The 12,634-nt window shown below is 42.7% G+C and overlaps 1 protein-coding gene across 2 annotated transcripts in view; it reads left to right on the top strand.

Annotated features, from left to right (window-relative positions):
- The window catches only part of AATF (apoptosis antagonizing transcription factor), a gene marked incomplete at its 5' end in the record, with an annotated part of 124,430 nt that overhangs the window by 69,760 nt on the left and 42,036 nt on the right, over nt 1-12,634 (top strand). For both annotated transcript variants that reach the window (XM_080712601.1, XM_080712600.1), the window contains one exon: nt 10,129-10,196. In XM_080712601.1, the coding sequence (XP_080568727.1) occupies nt 10,129-10,196 (68 nt within the window). The remainder of the gene's footprint in view (nt 1-10,128; nt 10,197-12,634) is intronic.

Raw genomic sequence — 12,634 nt, 5'->3', positions numbered from 1 at the left:
TTAGTTTTAGCTCCAGAGTGGCCATGTGATACAATACTGAATCAAAAAGTAGGAAAACTAGCTGGGCATGGTGGCGCACACTTGTAATCCCAGTACTTGACAGGTTGAGAAAAGAGGATGGCAGATTCTGTCCAGCCTCAACAACTTAGCAAGACTGTTTCAAAATTAAAAATTAAACTTGTAGGGCTGGGGGCATAGCTCAGAGGTAGAATGTCCCTGGATTCAATCCCCAATACCACAAAAATTTTTTTAAAAATGGAAAAACTAAATGAATCCTTAAGACCCAGGGCAAAGAGGCAGACTTTGGCTGCTTTGTTCTGTGGTAGCCTCTAGCTATACGTTCTCTGTATGTTAGTAACCAAAGGTCAGTCATTTGTAATTTAGTATTAAGGTACTGTTTAGACTTTATTCACTCATTCTGATTTCCTTCTATTGTTTTTTATATTATTATTCTTACGAATGTTGTGCTTACCCTTGCAGAAGTTGAATACTTTTTATCCTTGTTCATAAGACCTGTGCATAAGCTCTAGAAGACTATTTAACTAACTGGACTCTGTAATATTGAATAATCACTATATACACGGCAGTGGGTAGAATGGGGTGAGTTTTTTTTTTTTTTTCTTTTTGTGGTACTGAGGGTGGAACCTAGGGGCTTTTCCTCCTGTCTCAGCCTCCCAAGCGGAAGGATTACAAGCGTGCGCCACCATGCCCGGCTTGGGGGTTGAGCTTTTGAGTGGGATCTTGTTGTATTGCCCAGGCTGGCAGTCCTTCACCTTCCCCCTCCTGAGTAGCTGGCATTCCAGGTGTGCAGCACTGAGAGTTTGAGTCAAACCTATCCCCTGCCCTCAAGAAGCGTATGCCAAGCAAAGGAGATAACAGAAACATAAGTAAACAGACTGCTTAGCTAGGGAAGAATTCAAAAGAGAAAGCAATCACTAATGGCTTGGGGGAGTTAGAAAAGGTCCAGAGAGGAGGAGATGGCATTTGATCTGGGCTGAGATGGAAGGAAAGCTTCTTTCTTTCTTTCTTTCTTTCTTCCTTTCTTCCTTTCTTCCTTTTTGGTGATACTGGGGATGGAAACCAGGGGCCTTCTACCTCTGGGCTACACTCCCAGACCTATTTTATATTTTATTTGGAAACAGGGTCTCTTAAACCAGCCTAGGGTGGCTTCGAACCTGCTCGATCCTCCTGTATCAGCCTCCCAACCGCGGGGATTATAAGTGTGCAGCACCACGCCCATCAAAGGAAAGCCTTTCTAAACAAAGGGATCCTGAGTTAGAGGATGGTAGATGAAGTTGTGGGTCATGAAAAGAGAACAGTTGCTCCATATAGAATAGAGTAATAAGGGAAAGAAGGATCACTTCTACTCCAACTTACTGTGGTTAGCTTGGAAAAGTCCAGTAGAATAACTCTCAAATGTTGCCATTTTTGTGAATTTTTTATACCATTTACATTTTTATCCTTTGATTCTGTTCTTTCGTTCCATACCATATTTGTTACCTACTTTTGGAAATCATTTAGAAAGGAAAACTAAATTGTTGTACATGTTGTTGATTTTTAATAGCTGTGGTGACTTAACTGTGGAAGGTATTGGATTTTTGGCTTCAACTAGGGTTTAGGTATTATGAGTATTGTCATATGATGTTAACTTTTTTTTGTGTGTGTGATACTGGGGTTCCTGGAAGCCCTTCTACCTCCGGGCTACACTCCCAGACCTATTTTTACATTTTTATTTGGAAACAGGGTCTCCTAAGCCAGCGCACGCGGCTGGCTTTGAACCTGTGCGATCCTCCTGTCTCTGCCTCCCAAGCGCGGGGATTACAAGCGTGCGCCACCACGCCCGGCAGATGTTAACATTTTTTATGTGTTGAATGCTTACATTTTTCTAAGTGCTTTACTCTTGTCATCTTCTTCATTCCCAAAGCAACTTTATGAGGTACAATTATAGATGAGGAATCTGAGGCTCCAAGAAGTCAGATAGCTTGTCTAAAATTGCATAGTTAGGAAGGGGCAGAGCTGGATTCAAAACCCAGATATGTCAGGCGTGGTGGGTCCAGTTACACGGGACTGTTTAGCATGGGGTCACATATGCCAGAGTTTTACTGAGAAGCACTAGGTCTGAGAAAGTGTGAGGTGAATCTGAAACAGGATTTGAGCAGCCTGTTTCCTAGATAAAAGGTACAGATGGCAAACACTGAAGCACGGTTACTTCAGCTCTTACTGCAAAGATGTTGAGACACCTTTCTTGAAGTAAAATGTCTGACTTAGAGATTGCAGTAAGGGTCAGAGTGTTGGGTATGAGGAAGCACCAAAGATCTAAACCTCTTTTTTTTTCTTCCTGTGAAGAACCAGCTTTTCCTTTAGAGAATGAGACCCAAGAGATAGCAAAGATCTCTATTATCTTAAGAATACAAGAATGGGAGGCCGGGCGTGGTGGCGCACGCTTGTAATCCCTGCGCTTGGGAGGCGGAGACAGGAGGATCGCACTGGTTTAGGAGACCCTGTTTCAAAATTAAAAAATATTTTAAAAAATAGGTCTGGCCGGGTGTGGTGGCACACGCTTGTAATCCCCGTGCTTGGGAGGCTGAGACAGGAGGATCGTGTGGTTCGAAGCCAGCCTCAGCTACTTAGCAAGGCTTTCAGCAACTTAGTGAGACCCTGTTTCCAAATAAAATATAAAATAGGTCTGGGAGTATGGCCCAAAGGTAGAAGTTCTACCCCCAGTACCACATAAATAAATAAATAAATAAATAAATAAATAAATAAATAAATAAATAGGTTTGGGAGTGTAGCCTGGAGGTAGAAGGATTTCCAGGAACCCCAGTACCACCACCAAAAAAAAAAGGGAATATTTTAATTTATTTGGACTAAATTTTTTCTATTTTTGTTTTTCATTTAGGTACTCTTGGGATAAAGAAAAAAGGGAGGTCATTCTCATCCACTTTGTTAAATTGGTCATCCTATATAAATAGGACATGTGAAAAAGAAAGCATTGTTTGAGAAAGAGATATTGTTGATAATAGCAATGACAAAAACTCGTCCAAAAGAATTGGAAAAAAAGAGATGAGTTCCTCAGTTGCCTGAGCAGATAATGGAACTCTGGATTAGAATGAAAGATTATATAATGTGGTTTCTTTTGTTAAATACACTGAAAAGGCCAGGTGTGGTGGTACATACCTGTAATCTTAGTATGAGGGAAGCTGAGACAGGAGACCAGCCTCAGCAACTTAGTGAGACTTTCAACAACCTAGCAAGATCCTGTTTCAAAAAAACTAAAATAAAATAGGAGCTGGTGGTATAACTCAGAGGCAGACAACCTCTGGGTTCAATCCCCAGTACCACCAGCACCACCAAAATAAATAAATAAGTAAATAAATAAATAAATAAATAAATAAATAAATAAGGAGGTGTGTGAATGATAAAGTAAACTAGAAGTTGGCATTTTCCCAGAAGCAACTTTCCCCCCTCTGTAGTTTGTTGAACTCCTCAAGTGGGCCAGGGCCAGGGATAGATAGTGAGCATGATCAGTAGTCTTTGTTCTCTGTTGAGTGTATAGTCAACTCCTAGAGGAAATAGACACTAACCTGCTGGCCGGGTGGTACATGCCTATAAAATTCTATTACTTTGGAGACTGAAATAGGAGGAACACTGATTTGAGGCCCACTCGTGGTAACTTAGACTCTATCTCAAAATAAAAAATAAAGGGGTGGGGTGTGCCTCAGTGGTAGAGCACCCCTGAGTTCAATCCCCAGTACCCTCCAAAAAAAGAGGCACTAATCAGATAATGCACTAATAAAATGTAAATTAAGTACAACAAGGACAGTGTATGTATGTGTGTGGGGGGTGTGGTTAAAAATGGTCCCTGGAGCCGGGCGTGGTGGCGCACGCTTGTAATCCCCGCGCTTGGGAGGTTGAGACAGGAGGATCACACGGATTCGAAGCCAGCCTCAGCTACTTAGTGAGGCTCTCAGCAACTTAGTGAGACCCTGTTTCCAAATAAAATATAAAAAAGGTCTGGGAGTATAGCCCGGAGGTAGAAAGCCTCTGGGTTCCACCCCCAGTACTACCAAAAAAGAAAAAAATGGTCCCTGGGAGGTCTGGGAGTGTAGCCTGGAGGTAGAAGGGCTTCCCAGAACCCCAGTACCACCAAAAAAAAAAAAAAGAAAGAAAGAAAGATAGAAAGAAAAAAAAAGAAAAAGAAAAAAGAAAATGGTCCCTGGGGAAGTGAAGATGAAGCTGAGAACCAATGAGTTTGGAGTAGGGGGACCTAAGCAGGTTGTTTTGGGAAGCCTCTGCCAGGTAGTGCATGTTCAAAAGGGCTCCATGGTGGGAGTGAGCATGGGGCTTTTCAAGTACAGAAAGAAGCCGGGGGGACTAGGGCATAAGCCTGGAAACGTAGGCCAGAGTGGATAGGTAGATAAGAGGCCAGGTGGTTGTCCCGACACATTTGTCCTTGGAAATGGTAGTCCAGCTTCAGTTGAAAGCAGAACAGAGGAGGGACAAGAGCAAATGTGAGGGCACTGACTCAGGCGAGCATGTGTGCTGTCCCAGTGCCCTCAGTGAACAGGGAATGGTGAGGGGGACGTGTGCTAGGGTGGAGAGAGACAGGCAGTCTCATGAGTATCAGACTTAGAGCTAGATGAGTTACTAGATATAATGAGAGGGGCATTCTAGGATGGCTCCTCAGGTCACTAAAGCCTTGAGTAGAAGGGCACTCATGGGGAAGGTGTCTGGATGAGGAGAAAAGCAAGCTTGGAACCAGGTCTTCAGGCAGGTCTCAGTACTTGGGAGGCTGAGGCAGGAGGGATCGCAGGTGTGAGGACAGGCTCAACAAGTGGTGAGGCTCTTACCAACCTAGTGAGACTGTTTAAAAATAAAAAACAAAGTAGGGCTGGGGGTGTAGCTCAGAGGTAGAATGCCCCTGTATTCAATCCCCAGGACCTCCTCACACACAGAATGTTGGCACATGGTTAATGGCTGAGTAGAGGAGCTGGCTGAATATGGAGTAAGCCAGAGGGATGCCCCAGGGCTGCCAAGAAAATAGTGCTTCAGGAAGGCAAGAATGTCTAATGCTGCTTGCTGCTTCAAGAAGTCTAATAGTGTATGTAGTGACAGCCTGTTAGGCATAGAGATCTTGACACCTTAGAATAGCTTGTTTGTGTAGAATAATGGAAATAGACATATTAGGTGATAAAGTTGATAGACTAGTGAAGGGGCAATGTGGAAAGGAGACACTTACCTACAGGGAGTGGGGTTTTATTTTGTTTTGTTTACCGGAGATTGAACCCAGGGGCATTCTACCTCCAAGCTACATCCCCAGCCCTATTTTTTATTCTTTATCTTGAGGCTGGCCACAAACATGCCATCCTCCAGTCTCAGCCTCCCAAGTGCTGGGATCCCAAGTGTGCGCCACTGCACCTGGTTGGGAGTAGGTCATTTTATGCTGCCTTTACAGTACAAGCTGTATAGTAGCTCCTTCCCAACTCTTGGATATTATACTATTGCAGATTTGTTTTTGTGTACTGTAGATATGATATATAAAATTGCAAATGACTTCTTTTGGATAATTTGAAAGACTAGGTTGTTGAGGGGAAAAAAATGGTAGTAAAGCACAGGAGACAGAGAAAATAGAATTCTTGTGGGAGAGAGGAAACAGAAGGAAGAGTAGATCCCAGTTTGCTGAGTTGACTTTGTATCCCAGTGAGAGAGGGGCAGGAACAGATGTGTGAGGAGCTGCACCAGCTCTCCGTGTACTGAGGAAGCTAGGCCAACTAAATTAGAGAGGCTTGCCCAGAGTTTTTCTTTTCAAGCTGTGGACCATGTCATCCTGAAAAGTGGGACTCAGTAACACCGGGTCACAAAAACAGAAAGCCAAGCACTATTACCCATAAAACCAAATGCTTAAAAAAAAACTTATCCTGCCCTTCCCCCCTTCCCGTCCTCTCTTTCTTTCATACTGAGGATAGAACCCAGAGGTATTCCACCTCCCCTAACCCTTTTTATGTTTTTAGTTTGAAACAGGGTTTTTACTAAGTTGCTGAGAGTTTCACAAAGTTGCTAAAGCTGGCTTCAAGCCTGTAATCCTCTGTCTCATCCTCTCACGTATTGGGATTACAGACATGAACCATTTTCAACCCTGTGTGGTGTTGCGGATGGAACCCAGGGGCTTTCTACCTCCAGGATACACTCCCAGACCTATTTTATATTTTATTTGGAAACAGGGTCTCACTAAGTTGCTGAGAGCCTCATGAAGTAGCTGAGGTTGGCTTTGAACCGGTGTGCCTCACCATGGCTGGCTCCATTTTCAGCCTTTTTGAAAGTAGCTTTCCTGCTGGACGTGGTGGCGCATGCTTGTAATCCCCGCGCTTGGGAGGTGGAGACAGAAGGATCACGCAGGTTCGAAGCCAGCCGTGCTGGCTTAAGAGACCCTGCTTTCAAATTTAAAAAAGTATAAAAATAGGTCTGGGAGTGTAGCCCAGAGGTAGAAGGGTTTCCAGCACCAAAAAAAAAAAAAAAAAAAAAAGAAAGTAGCTTTCCTAATTAAACTTAAATGCAGTGATAATGTTAGCTGTGAGAAATGGAAATAGTTTACTTTGTTGTTATTGTTGTTTTCTGCTTTCTTATTCCTACCTTGAACACAACAGAATCTTCTGAAATGTTAGACTAAGTAAATTAGATTTAGTCAGATAGACATCTTCTCATGAATGACTAAAAAGTACTTGGGTAGTGAACATGCAGCCCAGAATATGTATAGTACAGAGTGCTTGAGAGTACATGCTTGGTGTCTGATTTGAGGAGACCACAAGTGTAATGGATCCACTACAGTTGTGCAGATCTAATTTCCAGCCTTCATCAGGGTACGTGGGCTCGTTTTTAGGTGAGACCACCCCTGTGGCACTTGGGTAGCCTTCCTTCCCTAGGCACTTGCCCCGCAGTGGCCATGGCCGCCCCGGCCTCAGGGGATCAGGACGATTAGCAAAGCCAGGAATGGTGGTTGTAATCTCTTGTGTGGCTGTATCAAGGTGAGGGCAATGAAATGCGGCCACTTTCTATTTTCTTCCCTTTTTTTTTTTCTCTGCTTTTTATTATTATTAGCCCCCACCTTGCCCCCAGCACATTCCCCAGCCTTACTTTTCACAGAATATTGACTAGGAAGCAAAAGCCCATTTTTGCTCAGCCTTCGGGGCAGCTGTTACACAGCAGCAGGTTACGCAGGTTTACTGTGTCGTATGTCTGTGTAACGCTGGTTTGGATCTTGTGTTTAGCTGCCAGAGGTGACTGTGATGAAGTAGGAGAGATAAACTGATAGATTGGCTGCCAGGAAGATGTTGGGAATCAATCAGATAAACAGGGTAGAGAAATAGCTTGCTGTTTTCTAGTGATAATAAACCAGTGGCCTCTGGTCCACACATTTCTACACATAATTGCTGTGGTAATAATGTCCAAAATAGGCAAATGAAAACACGTCATGGGAGGTTTTTTAATTGTGATAGAGATGTTCTTTTCCCTTTTGCAGTAAAGATTCATCTTAGGGAAGTGAATATTTTTATAAATTTATTGTACTTATTCCAGTGCCTCCTCACAAAAACAAATGAATGTAGAAAGTAAACTACTTTCATGGGAGTTTATTTCTCCTCCATCCTCGCACAGGCTTTATCTGTTTAGCATGGTGAAAAATCTATATTGCCACCTACCTTGGTTACAAAATAATTGCCTATTTTTGTGAAGAAATAAGTTTCAAAGTCATATCCATATTTGATGAATAATTAGCAGAGTAGTAGTTTATTTGAGTGTCCTACCTTACAATTCTTTCAGATTTTTAGACATTTAATCTGTTATTTCTCTGCATATATTTTGATATAGGAGAGATGATTTCTAGATTCATTTTTGTAACTTAAAATTTTCCTCCTTTTGTGTGTATGTGTGTGGTACTGTATTGAACCCAGGGCATTCTACTTCTGAGCTATACTCCCAGCCCTGTTTTATGTTTTGCTTGGAAACACGATCTAAGTTACTGCACACTGACCTCGAACCTATGATCCTCCTGTCTCAGCCTCCCAAGTGCCAGTATTACAGGCCTGTACTACCACACCCTCCCTAAAATTTTTCTCTCCTAATGTTTAACTTTATTTATTTATTTATTTATTTATTTATTTATTTATTTTTGTGGTACTGGGGGTGGAACCCAGAGGCTTTCTACCTCCGGGCTATACTCCCAGACCTTTTTTATATTTTATTTGGAAACAGGGTCTCACTAAGTTGCTGAGAGCCTCACTAAGTAGCTGAGGCTGGGTTTGAACCTGTGCGATCCTCCTGTCTCAGCCTCCCAAGCGCGGGGATTACAAGCACCCGGCTTAATTTTAAAATTTGTTGCTTCTAGCTGGGCGTGGTGGCGCATGATTGTAATCCCAGCACTTGGGAGGCTGAGACAGGAGGATCGCACAGGTTCAAAGCCAGCCTCAGCTACTTAGTGAGATCCTTTTTCCAAATAAAGTATAAATGTAGGTCTGGGAGTATATCCCAGAGGTAGAAAAGCCCCTGGGTTCCACCCCCAGCACCACCAAAAACATATATATTTTTTGTTTGTTGCGCTTGGGAGGCTGAGACAGGAGGATCACGCAGGAGGATCGCGCAGGTTTGAAGCCAGCCTCAGTTACTTAGTGAGGCTCTCAGCAACTTAGTGAGACCCTGTTTCCAAATAAAATATAAAATGTGTCTGGGAGTATAGCCCGGAGATAGAAAGCCCCTAGGCTCCACCCCCAGTACCACCAAAAAAAACAAACAAACAAAAAAAAAAAAAACTTGTTGCTTCTGCCAGGCATGGTAGCACACACTTGTAATCCCAGTATTTGGGAGGCTGAGACAAGAGGATCACAGGTTCGCAGCCAGCCTCAACTATGTAGTGAGCATTCCACAACTTAGTGAGACCTTGTTTCAAAATAAAAATTTAAAGAGCCGGGCATGGTGGCTTGGGAGGCTTAGACAGGAGGATCGCAGTTCCCAGACAGCCTCAGCTCCTTAGTGAGGCCCATTGCAACTTAGTGAGACTCTGTTTCAAAATAAAGAATACAAAAATAGGGCTGGGGTTGTAGCTCGAAGGTAGAATGCCCCTGAGTTCAATCCCTAGCTCCCCAAATAAATAAATGAATAAACAAACAAAATTTGTTGCTACTCACCTAGTAAGATCCCTTGCAGATTTGTAAGTGTGTGTAAAGTTGTAGACTCAGACTTGGATTGGATGTAGTGGAGTACTCAGGATTAAGAGGAGAGTAGGAAAGTAGTTCAGAGTTCCTTTGGAGCTAATTGTGCAGGATGGAAGACTGACTCTCTGCTACTTGCAGTGTAGCATATGGCTTTCTTTTGGTTCCTTTTTCATATTTTGTGGCCATGTCATTGCTGGTTAAGTCACTTGAAAGCCAGCATGGTCCAGCCGCAGCTATGGAAAGCAAGGGGGTGAAGTACACAGTCAAGCTTCACCTGAAGATCTTATCTTCCTCACTGCAGAGGTTACAGTTCACAAGCTAACCACTAGGTGGGAAGCCAGTGCATTTTCCTTTTTGCCTCACCACCCTTCCCACCTGACCTTTTAAAGATTCTTGTTGATATCAATGGGGTGGACAAAGCTAATCATAAAAACACTGCAGGGAGCCGGGCGTGGTGGCGCACGCTTGTAATCCCCACCCCCACCACAGCTTGGGAGGTAGAGACAAGAGGATCGCGCAGGTTCGAAGCCAGACTCGCGAGCTGGCTTAGGAGACCCTGTTTCCAAATAACAATGTAAAAATAGGTCTGGGAGTGTAGCCCGGAGGTAGAAGGGCTTCCAGGAACCCCAGTGCCAACAAAAAACAATGCAGGGAACGTTGCGCACTCATTGATCCATTTGAAATGAACCGCAGTACAGTAAGTCTCCCAAGTGGACTTCTGTTCTCAGCTATTGTTAGAGCCACCTTTAAAGATGTATAGACACGAAAGGGTTAATGAGAACTCAGTCCTGCTCTTGCTGCGGGGTTGTCCCTTATTGATTGTAGTTTTAGGGCTGCCACTGTGCCATTCAGAATTCCTTCTATGCCCTTTTAAAACCAGCTGATGCTAGGAGATGATAAATAGTTGTTTTCCTTCTCCCCCTAGCTTCTTCGGGAACTTATAGAACGGAAGACCAGCTCCTTGGATCCCAATGATCAGGTGGCCATGGGAAGGTAACATAGATATGGTTTTCTACTTATGCAAGCACCCTGTGTAACAGCCCCTCCCATCCCCCCTTATTCTCGCGTCCCCTTAATTCTGACTCCAAAGCAGCAATGGTCCTGTAGTAATGACCAAAGTTAAGCAAGATGATAAGAGCTAGAAAGACAAAGTGACTAATTGTTTATCCTGCATTGCCTTCTGTACAATTTATTTATTTATTTATTTGTTTATTTATTTATTTATTTTTGGTACTGGGGATGGAACCCAACTACCTCCAAGCTACACCCCCAGCCCTACTTTTTAGTCTTTTTTTTTTTTTTAATGTCTCACTGAGTTGCAAAGGGCCTCGCTAAGTAGCCGAAGGCTGTCCGTGAACCACAATCCTCCAGACTCAGCCTCCCAAGTGTTGGGATTACAAGTGTGCACCACCACGCCTGGCTCAATTTTTAAAGAGAATATGAAACACCTCTGTGTTTGTTTTAAGATTTGTATGTTAAAGTCTTTCTTATGCTCTTGGCTCTCAGGTTTGGGTTGTAATTGTATCTATATCAATCTGCTGACCAGTGGATAAAAAGCAGCTACCCAACACGTGCTCTCAGCTGTCAGAATGTGGCACTGTGCACAACAGGTTCCTTGCTCAGAGTCGAACCTGCTTTGTTAGTCAGCCCTAATTTAGACCTCCACCCCTTCAGTAAAAGCTTCAGTACAATTAGGAATGGAACGTGACAGCATTACCCAGATGTCAGGGCAGAATGTAAAGTAGTGAAGGAAGGCTCTTGTGTGGAATTTCATCCTGTGGTTGGAAAATAAAAAGGGCATTTAGAGCGCTACCTAATGAATGGTGTACATTTAAATAGCCATGAGCCATAATCTGCAAAAGCATGAAAGGAAACAAAAGCTGCAAGTGGCAGAGTGGGATTCTGGGCAGAGCAGCATTTTGAGAAAGCAATGAAAAATTTGTGTTGATGAAATAATTTTATTTGAGTAGAATATTATTTGAAATTTAGGGTAGGATGTTGTTGATATTTTGTGCATCCCAGAATATTATAGAGGGCTGTTCACCATAAATTTAATGTGATGGAGCAAATTGCATTTAAGTGATGATTATATTCTACGTTTATCTGACTTTACAATAAAATAGATTATGGTAATTAAGATTATATTAAGATTACAGTAATTGGATTTCCCCAGATTTTTTTTTCCCCTGATGTTGAGTTTTCGTTATATGAATCAGGTAAGATGACTAGCGGCTGTTGCTGTGCCTTGCTCCCCACCCCCACATTTGTTCCCTTGAGCAGTTTGTGAAGATTTTCTTAGCCCAGTATCCCTTATTTGAAAAATTAATTTTTTTATCTAAAATGACTACAGACTAATCAATCTCTTTTGAATCCTGATCCAGACAAACCAACTATAAAATTGAGATAATATGGGGAATTTGAAGATTGAATGAATTTTTTTTTTCTTTTTGGTGGTACTGAGGATTGATGACCCACGTGCATTCTACCTCTGAGCTATAGCCCCAGCCCTTTTTTTTTTTTTTTTTTTTACTAGGGATGGAACCCAGGGGCCTTCTACCTCCAGGCTACACTCCCAGACCTATTTTATATTTTATTTGGAAACAGGGTCTCACTAAGTTACTGAGAGCCTTACTAAGTAGCTGAGGCTGGCTTCTAACCTGCGCGATCCTCCCGTCTCAGCCTCCCAAGTGCTGAGATTACAACTGTGCGCCACCACGCGTGACTTTGAATGAATATTTGATAGTGAAGAATTACTGTTAAATTTTTGTTTTTAGGTAGGATAATGATATTAATTTTATATTAGGAGAGAGTCCTTGTCTTTTTATCAACACATGCTGAAATATTTACAGATGAAATGAAAATTAAATGACTATTAAGCTAGTATAAGAAGTGGATAATTTCTGGGCCTGGTAGCACATGCTTGTAATCCCAGCATTTGAGAGACTGAGACAGGAAGATCACGGTTTGACTCAGTGAGACCCTGTTTCAAAATAAAGAATGTAATGCACCCACGTTCCATCCCCAATACTGGAAAAAATAAAAGAGAAGCCAGGCTTGATGGCACACGCTTGTAATCTCCACGCTTGGGAGGCTGAGACAGGAGGATTACATAGGTTCGAAACCAGCCTCAGCTACTGAGTGAGGCTCTCGGCAACTTAGTGAGACCCTGTTTCCAAATAAAGTATAAAATAGGTCTCGGAGTATAGCCCAGAGGTAGAAAGCCCCTGGGTTCTACCTCCATTACCATAGAAAGGAAGGAAGGAAGGAAGGAAGGAAGGAAGGAAGGAAGGAAGGAAGGAAGGAAGAAAAGGAAGGAAGGAAGGAAGGGAGGGATGGAGGGAGAGAGGGAAAGAGAGAGAGAGAGAAAGAGAGAGAAAGAAGTGGGTAATTATTAAAATGAGCAAAAATTAGAAGGTACACACACAGAAAAG

Source organism: Muscardinus avellanarius, assembly GCF_963383645.1.
Source record: "Muscardinus avellanarius genome assembly, chromosome: 16".
NCBI classification, from domain to species: Eukaryota; Metazoa; Chordata; class Mammalia; order Rodentia; family Gliridae; genus Muscardinus; species Muscardinus avellanarius.
Note: the sequence above shows the minus strand (reverse complement) of the source record. Positions and strands in the feature narration are given on the sequence as shown.